Source organism: Myotis lucifugus, unplaced genomic scaffold, assembly GCF_000147115.1.
Source record: "Myotis lucifugus unplaced genomic scaffold, Myoluc2.0 scaffold_21, whole genome shotgun sequence".
Classification (NCBI taxonomy): Eukaryota; Metazoa; Chordata; class Mammalia; order Chiroptera; family Vespertilionidae; genus Myotis; species Myotis lucifugus.
The window spans coordinates 11,366,563-11,389,997 of NW_005871069.1; the positions used below are offsets into that span (position 1 = coordinate 11,366,563).

Below are 23,435 nucleotides of genomic sequence, written 5' to 3' on the forward strand. Positions count from 1 at the left end.
TCCCCAGTCTCTGACAGGAAGGAGATTTTCATATACATTTTACTAATTTTCTTTTATCTCTGACACTTCTATTATAGAGAATGGGCAAATAGCAATATTAAAATATTGCCTCTAATTAATTCCCTTTTAATGTGCATGAATTTCATGCACCGAGCCACTAGTGTTTTAATTAAAACCCTATGCTGTTAGATCTGCTCCTTTTTATTCCAGAAATACATTATTTCATTGTCTTTTTGTTGCTTCAAGTTGCTTTCTTAACTAAGGCTAATTTAGGCTAATATTATATTTTGTTTGACTTTCCTGAGCCCTCATCAAGTGGTAGAAGGAAGTTAATCCAGAAATGTGTTAAGGAAAGATAATGTGGAAAAAACACTAAAAATTATCCATCTTGAATGAGGAACCTTGGGAGACCAAGTATCTCCCCTCTACCCCAAATCTCACAAAATGGGGAAAATGCATACATTAAAAGAAAACGAAATCCATGTATGATAAGATACACTTCCATAATATCAAGGAAGTTCTCATCTCAGACCCAAAAAGATCTGGAATAAGTCACATGAGACTCTAGTTCTTATTAGGGACTTGTATTGTTAAACACAAATTCACTTATTGAAAGGACTGATCCATACACATAAGGCACCCCAAAAGGCAACTGCACCTGTTTTCTGACCCAGAGTCCTGAAAGTGGAAGGAAGTTTTCCTTCCAATGCCTGAAGCAGTTCACATATTTGCAATAATGAAACCATTTTTAAAAGATGAGTCACTTCTCAGTTGTGTTCTACCTAAGGCTAAACTAATGGAGTCAAGCTCCATTGAGATGACTCTCTTGTCAGTGTGCTTCCAACCAGCCCAGTGGCAGTCAGCCTAGATCAAGGTTTGCAAGTGCAAATTTTTTCATTCCCCCATTTTTCTTTTGACTTAGGGAAATTTTAACTGAGTAGTCAGCTGGTAATATATGCACTAATACTAAAAACACACATGGGAAAATTTGAGTCAAGCTTCATGAAAGGCAGCATCAGCTGAGTTACATCTTTTTATCTAATGTAACTGTGGTTTGCAAAAAAATATATGAAAAGTATATAAAAAATACAGACAACTGAGCTTACATTAAGGGTATATCAGTCCTGTCCAGGGTAGCTCAGCTGGTTGGAACTTCAACCTGTGCCCCGGAAGATTGTGGGTTCGATTCTGGTCAGGGCACATACCTAGGTTGTGGGTTCAATCCCCAGTCAGGGCGTGTGCAGGAGGCAACCGATTGATGTATCTCTCTCACATCGATGTTTCTCTCCCTCTGTCTCTCTGTATCTCCCTCCCTCCCTCTCTGGAATAAATTAAAAAAATTTTAAAAAGAGTGTATCAAGATGTTAACCCCTTAGTCAATTAAATCACCCTCATAGTGTGGTGTTGAAAAGAGCATATATATGTGTGTGAATATGTTACATATGATGGATTATGTATGATAAAATTATTTATACTGGACACCAAAAAGAGATCAGATTCTTACCTTTTCAAGTATGGCATTGCCTTGGTGAGGACTAATGTTGTGCTCACTTATTTCTCTCTTGTATTTATATTCATAGATGTGGTCAGTGATATTAATCAGCAAAGTTGATGGACTGAAGGCCAGTTGTCCACAATCATACACAGTTCCACTTTCAATATCAGTTGGTGCAGTGGCATATCGTAAAATTAATCCCATAATAAGGCCTAAAATAAAGAATAAATAATTGCACTTGAGGAACACAGTCTAAAATGTTCACTATTGTATGCTTTTAAATATGTGATTTGGAACCTGTAGAGTGGCAGAAGAAAGAATTGGGTTGTTGCCTCCTTTGGAAAATTGTTCGCTCTTTCATAGACACCAATTCAATAGGTTGTATTGTTAAAATATTTGTGATGAACATTACTGCTTGAATACCCAGCATATATTCCCCCCCTTTTTTTTCTTTCTAATGGACCCATGAATTTTGGAGAGAAGAGCTACCCACCTCTTTTATCCACCCAAGTGCTTCTAGAAAACCTCTGCTTTGTGAGACACTGAGTAATCGAATCAGCTAGGAGACAGAATTCCCTGGGAAAAGTTTCCAGTCCATGGATCAGCATATCCTATCTAATAATAGACAAACATGGTAATTAACCGTACCTCCGACATGCTTCCCATTGGCTAATCAGGGCGATATGCAAATTAACTGCCAACCAAGATGGCGACCGGCAGCCAGGCAGCTGAAGCGAACAGGAGGCTTGCTTGCTCCAGTGATGGAGGAAGCCAAGGTTCCCCTCCTGCTGCTGCCAGCCTCTGAGCTGCAGTCTAAGAAACAATGTTGCAAAAATAGAAGCTAAACAATCCCCAGAAACCTGCTTTCAGCCAGCAGGACCACAACATTGTTTCAATTATAGAGCAAACCCAGATCCCTGCTTTCAGCAGCCGAGGTCTCAGAGCTGCAGCCGGGCCTCAGAGCTAAAGCCGGCTCTCAGCTCCAGTGACAGCCATAGAAGGTAAATAAATCCCAGAATAAAAAGAAAAAAAGGAGAGTTTGGGAGCTTCAGTCGCCCACCAGCCTGAAAACGGCCCTCAGCCCCTCACCCAGACTGGCCAGGCACACAAGCGGGACCCCCACCCTGAAGCAACAAGATGGCGGCTAATATGCATACTGAAGGCGGGCGGCAACGGGCAAGGCTGTCCGTGGTTCGGGACCCTGATCCGTGACCCTGCCGGGCGGGGGGCAGCGCGGGAGGCTGTCCGCTGTCCCGGGACCCGGATCTGTGACCTGGCGGGCGGGTGGCAGTGCTTGAGGCTGTCCGCGGTCTGGGACCCGGATCCGTGACCTGGTGGGCGGGGGGCAGCGCTTGAGGCTGTCCGTGGTCTGGAACCTGGATCTGTGACCCTGCCGGGAGGCGGGCAGTGCTTGAGGCTGTCTGCTGTCCCGGGACCCGGATCTGTGACCCTGCCGGGCAGGGGGAAGTGCTTGAGGCTGTCTGCGGTCTGGGATCCTGATCCGTGACCTGGTGGGCGGGGGACAACGCTTGAGGCTGTCCGCGGTCTGGGACCCGGATCCATGACCTGGCGGGCAGGCGGCAGCGCTTGAGGCTGTCCGCGGTCTGGAACCTGTATTCGTGACCCTGCCGGGAGGCGGGCAGTGCTTGAGGCTGTCTGCTGTCCCGGGACCCGGATCTGTGACCTGGTGGGCAAGGCGGCAGCGCTTGAGGCTGTCCGTGGTCTGGGACCCAGATCCATGACCTGGCGGGCGGGCGGCAGCGCTTGAGGCTGTCCACGGTCTAGAACCTGGATCAGTGACCTGGCGGGGGGCAGTGCTTGAGGCTGTCTGTTGTCTGGGACCCGGATCTATGACCTGGCAGGCGGGGGGCAGTGCTTGAGGCTGTCTGCTGTCCCGGGACCCGGATCTGTGACCCTTGCCGGTGGGGCAGCAGCTCGCACAGGGGCGGATTGGCTGGGGTTGGGCAGGGCAGGACGCCTGGCTTCCGCCCAGCCCCAGTCACTCTGGGCAGGTGAGCAGCGCAGAAAGCCTCTGGACAGGGGAGGCAGGCCGGCGGAGGGCGGCCTGTACTCCCCACATGGTGGTGGTGACAGCTGTGAGTGCGCCAAGTGGAGCCTGCAGGCTGAGCTGAAGTAGTGCCTGCAGGCCATCAGTGCCCAGGATTGGCTGCTCAAGATCCGCCTCCTGGACCAGAAGGTGCAGGATCGCAGGGACAGCCACCGTGGCGGGCCAGACTGACGTCCTCCTGGCCGCACCATGGGGGTTTACGGATCTGCAAAGCCAGAGGCCTCCGATGTGCACATCCCCCCCTGGCGTGCGAACATCCCCCAGGACACTGTCACCCTCCCGCACCTGCAACAGTTGCAAACCAAGGCCTGCACAAGTTCCCACAGCACTTCCATCAACCCAGCATGCCTAACACCCCCACAGGATGTGCACACATCCCCTCTGATGTGCTCATGTCCTTTGGAGAGTGTCTGGGTGTTCTGGGTGCTGAGGGTGGGCGCCTGTGAGATGACAGTGAGAGGGCGGAGTGGTGATGCTCTGTTCCCACAGAGGCCAGTGCAGCTACGAGATCACCTCTAGGGGGTTAATGCAGGTGCTGAGGCAGGAGCAGATGCAGACAGACACACCTGGTGGGCGCGGGCGTTCAAGATCAAGAACCCAGAGGCGGAGAGGAATTCCATCCTCTCAATGAAACAGTGGGATAGTCGGGGCGACTGTAGAGGAAGAATGTGCACTTTGGGTGCCAGCACCCATGAGCGAAGGCTGCCCTGACTGAGCCTTGCTTGCTTGGGGCCTAGCGCACTCCTGCCGGGCAACGGGTGACAGGACGTGCTTTTCCGAATTAATGAGAGAAAATGTTGACTCTCCTGCTGCCCACAAAGGTGGAAAGTGAAGTGGGGAGACGTGGGGAGCGAGCGAGGTTCCCTGTCTGGGGGTTTCAAATCTGCTGTTGGTTTCTTTCACCGCTGACTAGAGATATACAGGGTGTCCCCCAAAAATGTATACACACTTTGAATACCTACTAATTCCAATGGTTTTAAGCATAAGAAAGAAACAACAATGGAGCTGTTATCTGTTAAAAGTGTGGGCACAAACAGGCAGTTGGACATTCCCTGAGGGGTCTCAGATTGGAGAGAGTGAGGGCCAGACTGAGGGGCCCCTTTCCCCCCCCTATCCCAGTGCATGAATTTCGTGCACCGGGCTACTAGTATATATATAAGTCAGTCTTGTCAGACTAAAAAGAAGCACTTATATGGTTGGGGGAGAGGTGTTCTTATTTTCTCCCTCAGGACATAACCAAGGCAATATATTTCCCCACTTTTTGCTGGCAGATAACTGTGATCCCTTGAAGGGATCCAGTCCAAGGACATAATAAATATACTGAGGAAAGTAGGACTGAGATAAAGACAGAACCCAGGTCCTGGTTGACTTAACTGAGCCACTGGATCAGCCTATCCTGGAACTACCCTAATTCTAGACTTCATGCTATGTGACATAGTATATTCTCTAATTTTTTAAACAATTGTGACTCAAGTTTCAGCTTACTTGTATCCAAATACATCCTACTAGCATAACATTCCTTTTAGTGAAGAGCTGAACCCAAGTCACAGTCCTTGACTTATGAGTGTATGAACTCCGTTAGGATGCTCAGGGTAATCTGACCACTGTGAATACTCTTTACATGACAGATTTATTAACAAGAGCAAAGAAACTTCAGAGGCCTACACATTCCTCAATTTAAAAATAAGATTGATATATGTGTTTTAACATAAATTTACTCTTTTAAGATAAAACTCACTCTTTAGAACATCCACTGTTGGTTGTTTTACCACTCTCTTGTGAATCCAGTCATACAATAACTTTTCATTTATTTAATAAAATATTTGTGGGTACATATTTTGTGCCATATATTTACTGATTTAAAATAAAAACACAGTACCAGTCCTACAGAAGCTCATGTTTGTAAAATAATAACTATACATGAACACAGTTATAATACAATGTGATGTGTGCAATGATAGCTGGTGAGCTCATTGTGTTATATGAGTATAGAGTGAAGATATTCCAAAGCCTTTGAAATGATGCAAAGCTTTAGATGAATCTTAAATGGCCACATAAGAGTTGTCCAGATGAGCTGAATCAGGGAAGGAGCTGGGATCCAGGCTACATCTATAGGTGACAGCACAGGAGGAACAGCAGAGATAGCTGGAAATCCCCATAATTTATGTTCTCCAATGTGCAGAACAGCTGCTGAGAAGGGGCAGCCAGAGATTGGGTTTCCTGGCTGTCTTGCATCTGGTTGGGTTTTCAACAATGGAATGTAAGCAAAAGTAATACGTGCCACTTCTGGGCCACAACATTGAAGAAGTAGGAGAGTTTTCTCTTCTCTCTTTTACCTATTATTAGATGGATGGGAAGAAAACAAAAGCACCTGCCCTGAGACACCAGGTGAGGGAAAACATCATCAACCAGGAGTACCTGCATTGGACTATTATGTGAATGAAAAGTTAATGTTCTGTTGCATAGTTACTAAATGTTAGTGTTTCTGCCTCAACAGTCACTAGGATAACTTAACGAAAATAACATATAAATGCAGAGGAGAGAGAGAGAGAGAGAGAGAGAGAGAGAGAGAGAGAGAGAGAGAGAGAGAGATTGAACTCTCCACTGTAGACCAGAGGTTGGGTCACGTCATAAGGAGGCCCCTCTGCCATGTAAGAGTTCTCAGTTTTAACCCAATGGCAACACAGAACTATTGAAATATTTTAGGTAGTAGAGTTAAACAATCAGATTTTCATATAAGAACTATCACTTGAGCAACAATATGGAGAACTAATTAGAATGAGAGGTGAGAATGAAAACATTCCCTTCACAAATATTTTTACTTTACTTGTTCTTCAGAACACTGAGGGAGCAGGGCACTCAGACAGGGAGGCTGAGCACTGAGAGAGCAGGGCACTCACAGGGGGCTCCTCTGAGCAGCCCAGTGGCTGGAGGATGCCCACTCAGCCCTGCCACCACTTGCTTAGAAATGCCCCGCAGCTTAAAGCTTCTCCCCTGCTTCCTTTCTTCCCCTCTCCCCACTGAAGATGGGGCTGCAGGAAGGTCTGACAGCTGTCCCAGCATCCACAGACTCTCTCCCCATCAAAGGACTTTCTCTCAATAAGTCTTTGGTACAAAGAATATCTTCCCAGAGTCTGCTTCTCAGAGGACCCAAGTTATCACAGTGGAGAAAACATTCTGGCCTGCCTCTCCCCCATCCTGAGGGTTGAGAGGCATCATCAACTTGGCGGAGTATGAGGGCAGCAGGGAAACTGCTGCCTCACATGCACCCACCTGTGTGCCCCTGCTTCAGCAGCAGTAACCCCTAAATCCCTGGTGTCATTGGCTAGACACCTACCCACAGAGCTTCGCAATTCTCTTGACAGCCACCAGCCCACTCAGCACTTTAGCTTCTGCTGACAGGAATATGAAGGGTTGGGTTATCCACTCCAGCACAATGTATGAGGGCAAGTGACAGAGTAGCATTGGTAGTAGGAAGAAACTGCAAAGAAACAGTTGTTCAAGCTGCAGGATAAATAAAAAGTTCCAACCACTTAACAGAGAGGGAAAGAAGAGACTGGCTTCCTCTACCTATGGACACACACCCAGTTTCATTGGGAAGTCATGAATCAGGGCTCTACCTCCTCAGGAAAAAGAAGAAAGCCTGCCCTGGCAAAGCAATGCCATCCAGCATATGCATGCATAGTCCTGATCCCAGGCTGCATCCTCAAGAGCATGACCCTTCACTGAGCTCTTTCCCTGGCCATCTGGTGGTGTCACCTTCTCCAGGCAGAAACTCTAGTCCAGATGCATCCCTTACCCCACCAGTCTGGCCATCTGGGCAGCTGGGGTGGCAGTAGTGTGGACCTGCTCTTCAGTGAACTCCGACCTGTCCCAAACAGCATACAGGCCCAGGATGAGGCTTAGACAATAGACCTCACCCCTAAAGCACTCCCATCCAACAAACTCCATCTCAAGTCCTATCTGTGGGGACCTGTGCACTGGACAGCCTGTGTCTAAGCCCCCTCATCACTGAGTGTGGGGAGCTGATATAGGGTTAAGCCTCGGACTGACCTGTGGGCAAAGTCACAAACAATTCCCAGTTTAGAGGGCACAGTCCTCTTAGCATAATTAGGCTTGACCTTATGAGGCTCTCTAGATCTTATCTGGGAAGCTAATGGGCTGAGGGAAGTGCAGGAAGTGTAACTATGGTCAAAACAAGTGAAACTCACAAGAACTGTGTAACTATAGAAACCACTACCTTGTTTACCTCTCGCTATAAAATAAAGGCTCAGCTTGCCTTGGGATCTCTCTCTGTGGCCTCAGCCAGGCACAGGGAAGATCCACGGAGACTAAGGAAAGCTGGAGAGTTCTGAACGCTGTCTCTGTGTAAAACTTTCTTCGCCGACTCCGTCCACACCTTTGGGAACCCCTGGACTGCTGGGGCTAGCCTCCGGCAACTGAGTTCTTACAGCACTCACAGTTTAAACCACACCCCTTATGGCCCAATTTTATAAAGACTTATTGTTTAGCATTGCTTTGCAGACCTTGGCTCTGTCTGCCCTATGAGACAATGAGACTGCTTAGGACAGAGACTGTGCTATTCTTCATCTCTTTCCTCTAGAAAAGCTAAACATTTTAGGCAGCATTATAACCCAACTTCCTCCAAGTCCACAAACTCCCTTGAAGTCCAGAAGAAGAGGATCCCCCAAATGTATGTAATTAGTGACCAAAATTTTAAAATGTCACATGGAAGGAACATCACAGCCAATGCTCTGATGCTCCTGTCCTCACAGAGCTTGCTAACAGATGCCTGACAGGCCGTGATATGGTGGCGTTTCTGGGACAAGACAGAGGAAGGAAGAGAAGGATGGGGAAAGCACCTCATCAACACTGTAAATGAAAAGCATTGAGAAATATGAGCCTTGGATCTCTGGACTGGCTCTCACTTCATCGCCACATTGAAAATATGAGAAAACTCCACTCCACCCTACTTACATTTTCACACCACATACAGTACACACAAGGCATTGGTCTAGGACTGTAGGAGTTATAAAGAGGAATAAAATATGGCCTTTATCCTAACATAAAATGTTCTAATGCTGCTAGCCCTTTCCTCTTGCCCAGTGCTGTGATCCTGACTTCCAGTAAGGATCAGGTTGAACACGTGTCTCTAAGTCTCTTCCCACAGTGAGCCTGCAGTGCACAGCCATATCCCCTAGGACTGACCATCATTCTAAGTGACCCGAAGCATTTCCTAAAGGGGCTGTTATGAGAATAACACAGATGGGGATTTCTTTAAATACATAATTATTATAGTTATACACAGTGAAACAGATTTCAGAACCATTACTAGAACACAAAGTGTTAAAATCTCTGGCTATGTTCAAAACTGCTGTCTCACACACTGGCACTGCCGTGGCTGGTGTGCGCACATGGTCCCACACACTGGCACTCCCTCAGATGCCCTTCCTGTAGCTCCCCTGGAGGCACACAGCCCAACTGTACATGCGCATCTAATAAAACTCTTCGTAGATGTGGATTAAAATGCCACATGATGTTGGAGAGAATTCAGGAGGCTGTGGCAAATGGAGTTAATGCATAAAGACTATGGAAGAACTGTGTCTTGCAGTTCTTTCCCTCTGTGCATTCAGGGGCTACAAGCATAAGCTAAATAAATGAGGCATTCTCCCTTACCAAAACAAGAAGATAAACCCTCAAACTGTATAATATCATATTCCAACTTCCTAAGTGTATCAGACACCATGCATTGCCAACCCAGCATCCATCTCCCCTTTCCCCAACAAAGACCAGATCTGTCCAGCCCTCCCCACATGTTTATGATAAGCTGGACCTCATTTCCAGATAAAGGGTGTTTCTATTCCCTGTGTGGATAATTGGTTCTACAAGAGCACGTGACCTGATCCCAGTCAATAAAAGTCAAGGAAAGCTGAATAGGAAGCTTAGAAAGTTTGGACATCCTAAGGGAGACAGATGAGAGATGATGCTCTTCTTCCTCAGAATAACTCAGATCTGCAGCCAGCCTGATGCTGAAGTCAGCATGAGAAAAGCAGAGCAGAGAACAGGAAGAACCTGGGTGCGTGATGACAAGAGCAGGCTGCGGAATCCGCCAACCCTGAAGACTGCTCTTCTCTGGACTTCTGGTTATGGGAGATAATAAGTGTCCTTATTGCTTAAGTCTTTTCCAGTCAGGGTTTCTGTTACTATCAGCTGAATGCATCCTAACAAATAGAAACAAGTCTCCATCCACCAAAGTGTCAGAAAAGGCTTCACAGCCCTAGCCAGTTTGGCTCAGTGGATAGAGTGTTGGCCTGTGAATTGAAGGGTACAGGGTTCAATTCCGGTCAAGGGCACATGCTGGGGTTGCAGGCTTGGTCCCCAGTAGGGGGCGTGCAGGAGGCTGCCGGTCAATGATTCTCTCATCACTGTTGTTTCTATCTCTCTCTCCCTCTCCCTTCCTTTCTGAAATCAATAAAAATATATTTTAAAAAATAAAGAAAGAAGAGGCTTCACAGAAGAAGTTTTTAAGGATGTGTAGGAGTTCACCAGGTGAGAACAGGGCATGGACTTTCTAGGGGAAGTATTCGAAACTTAATGAGCGTAGTGCTAATGAGGCACATCAAGCAGTTTGGTATGGTTGACTCAGCAGCTGAGATCCAGGGCCCCAACACAGCTGAAGAACAGAAAGTGTCCAAGAAGGAGAAAGTGTTGGCAAGAACATCTTGTGGAAAAAGTGAGTGAGCTCTTTGCTAGCCAGCAGATTTGCTCTGTTTTGGAGCAGAGGAAACTGCATTTGGAGACAATTATCTGAAGGAAAAAGGAGATGTGCAATACAGTGAAGACATGGAGAGGAAATTAACATTAGAAATCATTTCTATTTATGTGAAGAAGAATTCAGCAAAGGAACTGAGTAGAGGAGCTTCGAGATGATAGGAATAAAACAGATCCCAAGGAAGAGTGCTCTTTCCCATGAGTAGGACTTTTTATAGTGGGAGACTCTTTAAGGCAGGGAATCTGTGATGTTATTTCAGTCATTCAGATTAAAAAAATAAACTAGGGATTCAAATGTGGGATGAAGAAGGAAAGGGTGGGAAAATATTCTAAGAAAGCAGATTCCGTGCACAGCATTAAACTCTTTAAGAGAGTAGCCATAAATATTAAATGGTAAGGGGCATCTCTACAATTTTAACTTTTTTACTTGATACTTACCCACCTCCCCCATCTTATCAAAGCCTTTGATGTAGTGAGATAAAATGGATTTGAATTTCAAATGCTAAGTGCATTTCCTAACAGTTTTCCTTCTAATACCAGCTGGTTATTTAGTCTTTTGTTCTTTCTCTGCCCTCCTACCAACCTTCTGAATTCAAAGAACTACAGGAAAGTGTGGGTGTTGCTATAAAAGGACACAATTTATTGCTTTGTGCTGGCTCACTGTCAACTTGTTTTGGTAAAGAAAAGAGTCCCATAAGGGTTTCAGAGCAGATCTGGAGCACCTGCCAGCAAGAGTATCCCATGGTATTTCCAGGTAGAAAGTGGTCCATGAGGGTATCTTCTTCACAGTTTTTGTCTTCTTATAGGACAGCACATGTGGTAAATGACAGAAAGTCCCAACATCAGATCTTCCACTATGGTGGGGTGTCCAATGTTTGCCCTCATCCTTACTGTAGGGCAACACATACATGCACACATGCATGAACACAAACATGTACAGACACAACATACACAAACACATTTCACAAGACTCTGGGATTCCTAGCAAGCATTATGGACAACTTCTTTAGAAATGATCTCAGCCACCAAGTTGTACATAATCTAACACTCTTCCTTGCAACTCTCTTAAGAAGTTTACAGAAGAAATATATAGAGCTTTCTAACTAGATACATACTGACTAAAACAAAATGATTCCCTGCTTTATAATGTTTACACAAAACTGTCTATTTTTCTCAAACTACAGTTGAAAACATTACAAAGTATTGTAAATAGTGAAAGAGGGAGGGACTGTCCAACAAATAGAGATTGTCTCCCAAACCCCTCTTCATCACAGGAGGGTACAGGGTGAAAAAGAGAAAAGATAGGGGAAAAAGAGGAGACAAATCTAGGCATTTTTTGTTCAATTTCATTTCCCTGGTGAAGTAGTTCTCAGACTATAGTGCATCAGAACCCTCTAGAACAGTGGTTCTCAACCTTCCTAATGCCGCAACCCTTTAATACAGTTCCTCATGTTGTGGTGACCCCCAACCTTAAAATTATTTTCGTTGCTACTTCATAACTGTAATTTTGCTACTGTTATGAATTGTAATGTAAATATCTGATACACAGGATGTATTTTCATTGTTACAAATTGAACATAATTAAAGCATAGTGATTAATCACAAAACAATATGTAATTATATATGTGTTTTCCGATGGCCTTAGGCGACCCCTGTGAAAGGGTCATTTGACCCCCAAAGGGGTCTCGACCCACAGGTTGAGAACCACTGCTCTAGAAGGTGGTTAAATGCAGGTTTCTGGCCCCCAGTAGAGTTTCTGAGCCAGCAGATCTGGGCTGGGGCCTACATATTTGCATTTCTCACAAGTTCTCAGGTGACCCTGATGCAGCTGGTCCAGGGGCTACACTGTAAGGAGCACTGTTCTGTAAGACAAGAGTTCCTACCAATATGCGCACCATGCCAGCATGGAATGTTTCCAAGTCCATGTTATTTCAAGACTATGCTCACCGGTTCTTATAAAGCTTGGAGAGCCAGAGGTGTAATTAGTGATTCTACCTTCAGTCTCTTCCCAAAACTCAATTCAATTAAACTGACATACAATAAAAGCCATGGTCCACATGAAGAAGACACTTTCCCTTTTCAAACTGTTTATAGTACCTTCCACGCCCATTCTGACATTCTCAGGATGGAAACTCAGAATGGCTGTAGACTTGCCACACTGCTGCCCTTGCCACTGGGCACGTGTCTCCAGGTCGGCCTTGTCACTCTCCAGACCTGGGACATCTTGATCCCAGTGTCTTTCCCACACCTGGCTTTCTGCTTTGGACAGCATAACATCTCTATAGTTTCAAGAAAAAAGAAAAATATAGCTACCCACCTCCTCTCCCCAGCCTTTCCCTATTCTGGACTTCCTGAGAGTTAGCTTTCATGAGCAGACCTTGATGAGAGGGCAACTGTGGCCAAAACTTGAGAGCACTAGCTTTCAAAAACAGTATTCTTGCCAATTCTTCTGTATAACATTGGCCAAGCCATAAATGTCCTGAGTTTCCCTGTCGTTATGTGCAAACTAAAGGTCATTGTGTACATTTTGCATGGATGTAGTGAGGATTAGCAATAAGGTACACAGTTATTAGCTATCCCAATCTCTTCTAGAAACTTCTCAAGGCACCAGCACCTGGCAAAGAGAACATGGGTTTTATGGTCCTGGGCTTGAAGCTCAGCCTTATTGGTTACCAACAAGTTACGTTTTGTCTCTGAGTGAGAGCTTCCTCATTTGTAATATGAAAAAGATAATACCGCCCCCCCCAAGCAAAGGCGCATACATATACACGGCCAGGTTTGTGATAGCCGGTGGCCGCATAGAGCCAAACCGCCAAAGTCTGAGTCCCACTGATGGGGAAAATGAGACATTTTGGGGGGGCTAGCAATCTGAATCTGTGCCAGTAACCTAATGCACATTCTTGTTAGCCTATAGTCTAGTCACTGCCCCTTCTTTAATTATCTGGTCTTTCAAGACTTATTTACCTAAGTACTACTCCCATTTTAGAGAGGCCATAAACCATGAACAATACATAACCCCCAGATGGAGTTATCAGTGCTGGCAGCAGGCCAGGCCTTTAGGTGCAGTCTCACGGCCCCCATCCCAACACATGGGGCTTTTTGCAAAGCCCACGAAAGGTCCGGAAGTCCCATCCCATATTTGGGGGACAAAGAAACCAAAAGGTATAAAGGGAAAGCTTCCTCCATATTGGCTTGCTCAGGATTTGGAGAGAAACAGTCTCCCCTGAGTCACTGTACCGGTACATGTGAAACATCTGAAAATAAATGGTTTTTTCCTGTGTCTCCAAGTACTCCTGTGTGTTCTTTGGTTGCCTGGTAAATTCTGTAACACCACCTGGGGCATTTAAAAGTCCTGTGGCCTTAAGCAAGTTACTTAATTTTTTGGTGCCTCAGTTTCCCCACATAAAATGGTTGCTGTGAGGATTGAGTTAACACATGTAAAGTACTTATGATAGTATAGATCCCATCTCTATGCTATGTTAGCTATTATTATTATTGTATTTTTATATAATAGATGTTTAGCAAACGTTAGTTCTTATGTCCTCACTTTACTAACCATATAACTTGAGTTAAATTTAGATTGTATATTATTGCTGTAAATAGTTTGAATCATGAGTTCATTGTCTTGAGGAGCAGAGTCATCTGCTCTTAGAACTGAGTGCAGACCCTCTGAGGCCCCACAGTCCTGTGCTCCCAGGGTTTCCTCTGTAGCTCCTTGGGGACACAGAAGCCCAGCAGAATAGATAGGAGGCTATTTCCTTAAAATTAACTTTTAAAAACCTACAGAGGACAGTGCCTGTGATTTCCCACTTTTTAACCTTTCTTTAGCTAACACTTCACAGCAGGCAAGCCTTGCCTTGGCCTCGGAAGTTCCTTCAAATCAGTCTTCTTATTCCAAAAAGAGAGCAAGCTGAGTTCACTGGGGTCATAACCCTAATCTCCTTTTCTGCAGAGCCCTTCAAATAAAACCAGAGTCACCCTGATGTTCGTGCAATAGGCATCCACAAGCCCTGACCCAAGGCTGTCCTCACTGCTCTGTTGGTGTGACCTGCTCTCTTCACCTTTCTGAGAAAAACTCAGCAGCATTTACCAAACACTCATCCCAGAATCAGAACCAGAAGCACTCAGAGTGGAGAAGTAGCACTAGCTAGAAGCCTGTCTGAGAGAAAGGGCTGAGTGTCCTAAGCCCATGGGTTCTGGGAGGAAACTGGTTTGGGTACGGATGGCTGAGAGATGCCTGGGCTGGAGGGAGTCATTCTTGGTCTGAATTCTGAAAGACTTTTGCAGCTGAAAGGGAGCTTAGTGATCTCTATTTCCTTTCTTCCTCGTTTTACAGATGAGAAAAGTAAGGCCAGAGGTTAAGTCACTTGAACAAAGTAATGCATCTAACTCGGAAAAAAAAATTTTTATTGGGATTTAAAAACTCAAATGCCCAAGAGAGGATCCAATGCTTTCTCCATAAAGCCTGACACATTTGAACCAGTAAAACCTTGGGAAGGATCTTCCAGGTAGGGAAGGTGGGGAGTATTGTGAGCCTATCCCTTGGGCTGGGCAGGCCTGGAGACAGGGTCAGACTGGAGCAGGACATATGGATCAGCAGGGTTGAGCCATGTTTTGTCCAACAACCCAATTTTATCCTGAGCATCCTCTGAACAGTGCTAAGATGAAATGGATGCCTTATGATTTTTTTAAAGAACGATGGCTTTAAAAACCTTGTTGATTCACTATGTAACTATATTTTCTTTAAATTTAAAAAAACATGCTTCTGAATGAACTAAATTGGTCCTATTATACTGCTAAGTATACTCTTAAGAATCAGATATAATTTAATAGTTTAATATGACTTAGTTTAATGAATTAAAAATATAAACTTTGTGGCTTAAAATTTCACTTCTACCCACTAAATAATGAGCAAAATGTCCACATGAATTCAGAGGCTGTGCCATATATTGTAAGGCCATGGAGTCAAAGGTGGAATTCTAAGAGGTTTAAATTGTCTGTCCCTAAGCTCCAACCCCAGCCCTTGAGCACAGGGCATTATGAGTGTCCTATGAAGTAAGGAGGCGCCCAGTGATGTGTAATGGAACTCTCAATGCTATCAGGACACCAGGGGCATTTTTCTTTATGAACAGGAGCTGGAGACACAGACCTAAGTGAGCAGCGCTAAGTGCACCAAGCTGCTATCAATCAATACTTTGACCATTAATAGTCATTTAGGCTTTTAGTCCAATTTAGATGAGTGTCTTCATAGCATATATTTTAAATTAGTTATGGACTCTCATCCTTCCATTTTGAAATAATGAGAGCCATAGTATATCACGAGACACAATTACCCATTACTATTCCTGGTGAGATAAAAATATTGTTAGAATATTGCCACTAATTTTTAAAAGCATCCTGTGGCCCTTAATACCAAGACAAAAGCTATTTTTCATATAGTGGATTATTTGGATTTGGAGTAGCAGCTCTATTTCCAAAGAACAAATTCAAATCAAACAATACTTGCAAGGGTGGGCAAAACTAGGTTTACTGTGCCATTGTGACATTCTATTGAGTCAATAAAGCTATTTGTAATAATTATAATCTGCATGTCTCTTTCCATATGAAGAACTGTATACCTGCTTTTGCCCACCCCTGTATTTTAAGGTTAACAACTTGGAAATTGTTTATAACATTAAGTAAAAGAGCAGTGAAATGTTATGTTTAATCACTTTTTCTTTCATTTTACTTTAACTGCTCATTTCCTAAGGCCCTGCTCCCTAAAATGTTTTCATTGGATTCTCTGGTATACTGATAAAATGTATCAATATCTATTGTCTTCTAAAGACTATTTGAAACATACCAACTGAATACCATCAGAAAGGCAGATGGCATACTGGGCTGAGGTATTACAGAAAATTTGTTGTTTTAGAAAAATAGCTATGTTTCTCGATACAGAGAAAATGTCACATTATACAAAAAGTTAAGAGCAAGAGCAGTATTCAGGCCATTGAGGGCTGTTAGCCAACTTCATTGATAAGCATTAGGTACCTCCTCAAAAAGTTTTAGAAGATGCTTCATTACAAGTATATCCATCTATAGGGTGGAGATGACTGAGGTACACTTAACTCTCAAATGTTCATCTCCTTTAAAAAATTTTTTTAATTTAAATTTTAACCATAGTTTGGTTTATTTTCTTCCCCATTGATTATCATCATGATCTTGGTAGGACTCCAGCAAAAACCATGAGTTTCATCCTTGAAGAAAGAGGGGTTTATATGGCCTTATCCTGCAATTTCCCTCTTGGACTGCCTAGAAAGTGGAATCTATGACTAATCCTGAAGCATAAATAGTTTGAGGATGCAACTGGAGCTCACAGATACCTCTTCTCTCCAGGACAATCATTGAGAGAATTGACTAATTTTAAAATGCTTTTGGCATCTCTTGGAGATGGAGGTTGAATCCCAGCACAGTGGCTAACTAATTAAATAACCTTTACCTCTATAAGTTTTTGTTTTCTGTCCTGTGAACTGAGGATGTTGGACTTGTGCTAAGGCCTCTTTTCACCTGTGAATTTCAAATTCACTTACAGCTACTGAGCAATTTATTTACTTGGCCTCTCCTCTCCCCTTATCATTTAAAGTGTTTATTAGAAAGTCCCATCTTGTTCCTCTGTTGTTTCAGACTATTTTGTTATATCACTGACAGAAAGTCTCTAGTAAGCACTGGGATTTAAACTTTAGATCATCACTAAAGAAGAACTATGAGAAATCACTAATGACATCCTTGTGGACTATTTCAGAGACTATCAGTGAGCGCTCTTTTAAGACGGACATGAACCTTATTACATATGAAGAGGAGTAAAAGCACATGGACCATGACATGAGTGGCTATTAAGTTTTGGGGGAGTTATTTCACTTTTTTGAGATTCACTTTCTTCCTCTGTATAATTAGAGAGCTGGAGAAGATAACCTCGAAGATCCTCTTAAATTCCAACAACTTTAATTTTAGGTCAACAAAAACATTAAACAACACTAAAAGAAAATTATTTTAATTGATTATAGCTCAAGATAACTCAAGGAAAACAAAATTCTAGTACTGGAATAGTAATGTCTTCACAATTTTATAATCCTTTTACAATGCACTGTTTCAGAAATTGCTTTCAATAATTTTGGCATAAAATAAACTGTGAAATGATAGAAATCAGACAGCTCAACTTACTCTCACTCTCATTACCTTTAAACATAAACTGCCTTAATAATACCAATCTAGAGAAATGCTATTTCAACTATAGTGCAATGTGCTAATATTTATCACTTCAATCACTACTTAAAAGTATAGGATCCCTTTGAGACAGTATGGAGGGACCTGGAGAGTATTATGCTAAGTAAAATAAGCCAGTTAGAGAAAAGCAAGTACCATATGACTCACTCATATGTGGAATATAATGAATAAAATAACCTGATGAACAAAATAGATCCAGAGACATAGAAGCATGGAACAGACTGTTGAATCTCAGAGGCAAGGCAGGAGTGGGTGGGTGGATGGAAAGAGATCAACTTGTATACATATATGCATAACCCATGGGCACAGACAAATAGGTTGGTGAAGACCTGGGGCAGGGGTTGGGCATGGGCTAGAAGGAGTCAGTGGAGAAAAAAAAGGGGACATATTTAATACCTTCAACTTATTGTCACTAAAAGCTAGAGGTCAATCTTTATTAGATTTTTTTAAGTATTTCATGGAGTTTTTGAGGATGAAAGGTAATCTGAAAAATTTCAGGTGCAAAATAAAAGTTACATTTATTTGTTGTGAGTACAAAGTATATTTTAATTTTAATGTCACCAAATTTAATCAAAAGTTTTACACAACAGTATCTCTATCATAGATAAGCTGAAATTGGTAAATAAGTCACAGTTCAATCAAATTCAGGGCTGTGAAGAAATCTTTCCCTCTAATAAAGATTTCTAATTTTAAAATCTGTAGTTTTGCTAAACCATATGTAGCCCTTTAATGTAATGCCTAGAATTACATTGTTTCTGGCTCTTCAAATTACATCTCATATCCTCATTGATTATTTATTAGCTAACTCAAGAGAAAGATCCTGGCCCACTGATGATGGAGAAGGGCAAGTGTCTGGAGCTTCGGGCTTGACATCTGACAATATCACTTCCTTTCTGTTTGAGAGTTTTGTTGTTGATTTAAGACTCTCAATACAAAGAAATTTAACTCTGTGCTCTGAAAGGCTTAGTTTGTCAGTCTCCTGAAAGGAATTACACTGCTCAGCCTGAACTTTCTGCCTCCTGCTCCAGTGTCTCACAGTGGGATCCAGTTAGGGCGAGGCAATCCTGATTAAGCATCATTATTATGGGGACTTCATTGGGTTAGCTTAGCATATAAAATGTGGATTGATCCCATCCCTGAACCTGAATGACATTAAAGGCCTCAGGACTTCCAAAATGATAGAAGCAAAGTATGGTAAAAGCATATTCTTTGCTATGAATTATAACAATGCTACACCTGTCTCCACTGTGCTCAAAGTTCTTATCCATTATCAGGCTGAGATAACAGTGGTAAAGTAAACTATTTCATCAATAAGATCAGTTTTTAAACCACTGGTGGCTTGGATTTTACTTTAAAAGATGAAAGTACAGCCTGGATAATCTTTGTCACATTTTATTCTGAAAAGAATGACATTGTAAATTACACAGAAAAAGCAACACTTTGAGAGTTTTAGATGTTAAACAAGTGCATTTCCACACACCCTACTATGGAAAAAAAAAAGATACATAGGCAATAATACTAATAATGACAACAATTACAACTGAGAAAGTCTGAAATGAGGCTAAAAAATAGAAAGTACTGCATTAAGAAACTCATATATCAGAAGATAAAACATTGCTCATATAATTAAAATGGATTTTGACACAATTAGTGCAAAAGGGGGTGGAGAGCGTTTTTGCAAGTTTTCTTCTTGAAAACTTGTTGGTGTAGGGGATTTACTTCAGACATTTTTGTGATATTAGTTCTAGAACTTTCTAATGCTCCCAGGTCCCTGCTGCCATGGCAGACATCCTCCCCAGGTCTATCTTTACAAAGAATTCCAAGTCTGACTCCACACATGACAATGGCCCTGCATCTTTCCACAGACTTGCCAGTCCTGAGAACAGGACTCTGACTTTTATGAGATGACAAGGCAACTGTCAGCAGCTAACTGTAGAGATGAGCATTCCTTATGTTGCAGCACCTTCCACCAAGCTACTGACTTCTTGGTGGGGGCATTTCCTCCAGCTTTGGCACTGAGCCATCTGAGCAGGAGTCTCCAGTTTCCCAAGCAACATGCTTCCCATCAGCCTTGCAGGGGCTGCACTCACCATACACCATCGCTCCTCCGGTCTCATGCAGGAAGCGAAAACGATGATTTTTAAATAACCAGATGGTCAAAATGGTCAGGATGAGCAGAAAATTGAAGATGAGCAGCTCCACGGCTCCCTGGTGTTGGAACTGGTTGTCATCCTTCCCTGCCAGGAGTCTGTGCTGCCTCTCCATCCCGTCTGTGTAGGGGTCCTCATAAAACCTGGCAAGGGCTGTTTTATCGGATTTCCCGCAAAATAGCCGGCTGCCAGAGGATTTCAGAGTAAACACTAGCTAAGTTGCCACTTGATGAGCATTCTGCTGGCTTGGCATTCACATGGCTTCTAGTTACAACTTCCTGTTTCTGCCTTAAAGCAGCCCCGTCACTTTTCAAACTCTGCAGTTTCATCCTGACTCTCAGTCTTAAAATAATACACTCGACAAAATTATCTTCCACCTGGGACAAACCTTTGATCTTATTGGTTCAAATAAGTCTCCTTTAGCTGCATAACTGGTGAACTGTAGATAAAGAATAAAACAGATCACCATACATCAGCAACATTTTCTAAGTTCAAAAAGCCAATCTCTGAATTAGGACCTCAACTCACGTGGGAGACTTTTCCTCCCCAACCAAACCCCACCAGTGTTTGGCAGGCTGGTTTTTTGTTGTTGTTTTCTTTTAATTCATTTTATGTTCTCTGAAAAGTTCAAGACAGTACTCCATGGCTCTGCTGCTTTCTCAGCGAATGCTACAATGTGATTGCCGTCTTGGTCCTACAATGCAATTAGATACATCCCAGGGTACATGAGGGTTTTCATCATGTCATGAAATTATCATAACTCAGGAGTATTAATCATCTAATATCCCCATACTTGACAGAATTAATTCAATTTATACAGTATAAGTGGTTCATTGGGTAGGATGAGTCCAAATACTCCTCAAAAGGTCTTGTCACTAAAAGCTAGAGGTCAAACATGCAATATATTGGAAGCTAACAAGTTCCTGATAGCAGCTTCACCCACTGAGAAAGGTTGACCCACTTCATTTAAAACTGCTGCTTCTGCTGGTTTGCCTTCTGTGACTTTAGAAGCTGACTTCCTCTCTGGGTTGAACTCAGCAAGTGGTATTTGTGTGTGCTGCAGATGTTCTTTAACACTCTGCCCTCTTTGGCAGGCTTATCTGTGATGACTAATATTAAAATTGTTCTGAAATCTGTCAGCTAATGTTTGCAAGCACTTCGTGAAGCTTTTGCTAGTAGGTTCTATCTTCATCATTTTGCAACCCCACAAGTCCAGACTTGAGTTGTTAGATTTAGGAGATAACTCAAACTTCAAACCTGGGAATGTTCTGTCTTTTTTTTTGCCGGGGCGGGGGGGAGGGGGGGGGAGGGATCATTATTGATTTATTTTGATTCCTTTTCATAATTGTGAGTACTCCATCTGGATAGAATAAACTTTCTTATCCAATCTCACTATCTTATGTAATTAAGAGACTCAGTGAAAGAATTGAAGGCCAGTAAAATGTTTTGATATGCTCTTACATTTGTTTTTAAAAGTCCTAAGTGTGATGTCAACATATTCAAATAAGTATATCTCTAATAAAAAATAATACGCATGGCTTCTCTAGAAAAAACTGGTACGATCTGGCATACTGGGTCTTCTTTCCCAAGTGGCCACAGCTGCTAAGGCTGAGTAGGTACAGCTTCCGTTTACAACCGCTTTGCCACAACTCCCATTCATCCCATTTCACTCATTACATTCTGCTGTACCAAATTAAGAAAATGAAATAGAAACACATATCAATTTTTTATCTACTAAGGGCCAGAAAATGTGCTGGGAAATTTAATCGAATTTAATATTCATAAAAACACTTCCACAGATGAGAGATTTAAGGTTCAGAGAGGGTTAGTAACATACTCAAGAATGCACAGAGAGTAGAAATAAATTTAAATGTTGGTTTTAATGGCTTAAGATTCATTTCAGCTAGAGCAGTGGTTCTAATACAGTTCCTCGTGTTGTGGTGACCCCCAACCATAAAATTATTTTCATTGCTACTTCATAACTGTAATTTTGCTACTGTTATGGAATCATAATGTAAATATCTGATATGCAGGATGTATTTTCATTGTTACAAATTGAACATAATTAAAGCATAGTGATTAATAACAAAAACAATATGTAATTATATATGTGTTTTCCGATGGTCTTAGGCGATCCCTGTGAAAGGGTCATTTGACCCTCAAAGGGGTTGCAACCCAAAGGTTGGTGACCCACAGGTTGAGAACCACTGAGCTAGAGTGACCAACTCACCTTGGCTTGCCAGAGTCTTTCCAGGTATGATCACTCAGAAGTCCTGTGTCCCAGGGAACTCCGCAGTCTGGGCAAACCAGGGCAGGAGGTCACCCTAACAGCTCAGGCTCTAGAATTTCCCAAATCCTGTACTGTCAATAATAACTGTTCTTTAATATATCCTATCTAATAAAAGAGAAACATGGTAATTAGCCGTAACTTCGCTACCTTTCCCATTGGCTAATCAGGGCGATATGCAAATTAACTGCCAGCCAAGATGGCGGCCGGCAGCCAGGCTACTGACACAAACAGGAGGCTTGCTTGCTCCAGTGACGGAGGAAGCCAGGTTCCCCGCCTGCCACTGCTGGGCTCTGAGCTAATAAGAAACAGTTACAAATATAGAAGCTAAACAAAACCCCAGAAACCTGCTTTCAGCCTGTCCGGATCTCAGAGCTGGAGTCACAACAAAGTTTCAAATACAGAAGGTAAACAAAGCCAGAAACCTGCTTTCAGCAGCGAGGTCTCACAGCTAAAGCTGGCTCTCAGCTCCAGTGACAGCCATAGAAGGTAAATAAATCCAAGAATAAAAAAAAAAAAAAGGAAAAAAGGAGAGGTTGGTAGCTTCAGTCACCCGCCAGCCTGAAAACGGCACTCAGCCCCTCACCCAGACTGGCCAGGCACCCCAGTGGGGACCCCCACCCTGATCCAGGACACCCTTCAGGACAAACCAGCCGGCCCCACCCGTGCACCAGGCCTCTATCCTATATAGTAAAAGGGTAATATGGCTCCCAGCACCGGGATCAGCGGAGCCGCAAGGCCTCCTGGCCCCTGGAGCAGTGTGACAGGGGGCAGCGCCCAAACCCCCTGATCGCCCTGCGGCTCTGTGTGTGACAGGGGCGGGGCCACAACCTCCCTATCCGCCCTGCTCTGTTCGTGACAGGGGAAGGCGCCCCAACCCCCTGATCAGCCCTGCTCTGTGCCTGATAGGGGGGAGCTCCCCAACCCCCTGATCGGCCCTGCTCTGTGTGTGACAGGGCGCGGCGCCCCAACCCCCCCATGGGCCCTGCTCTGTGTGTGACGGGGTGGAGCTGCAACCTCCCCATCAGCCCTGCCCTGAGTGTGAGGGGTGGAGTGCCCCAACCCCTTGATCGGCCCTGCTCTGTGGGTGACAGGGCGGCGCCCCAGCCTCCCCATCGACCCTGCCTTGAGTGTGACGGGGCCGGCGCCCCAGCCCCCCAATTGGCCCTACCCTGAGTGTGACTGAGGGTGGCATCACAACCTCCTGATCCGCCCTGCTCTGTGCATGACAGTGGGCGGTGCCCCAACTCCCCAATCGGCCCTGCTCTGAGCCCAACCAGGGGCTGCGGGGCAGGCACCTAGGGATTGGGCCTGCCCTCTGCCACCTGGGAGTGGGCCTAAGCCAGCAGGTTGTTATCTCCCGAGGGTCTCAGACTGTGAGAGGCACAAGTGGGCTGAGGG

The 23,435-nt window shown here is 43.9% G+C and overlaps 1 protein-coding gene across 1 annotated transcript in view; it reads right to left on the reverse strand.

Moving 5' to 3' along the window:
* SLC9A9 (solute carrier family 9 member A9) overlaps window positions 1–19,960 on the reverse strand; it is a 771,103-nt gene extending 751,143 nt beyond the window's left edge. The window contains 2 exon segments of the mRNA XM_023751381.1: window positions 1,505–1,707; window positions 19,688–19,960. Coding sequence (XP_023607149.1) covers window positions 1,505–1,707; window positions 19,688–19,862 — 378 coding nt within the window. The 5' untranslated portion in view covers window positions 19,863–19,960.
* Window positions 19,961–23,435: the final 3,475 nt, after the last annotated feature.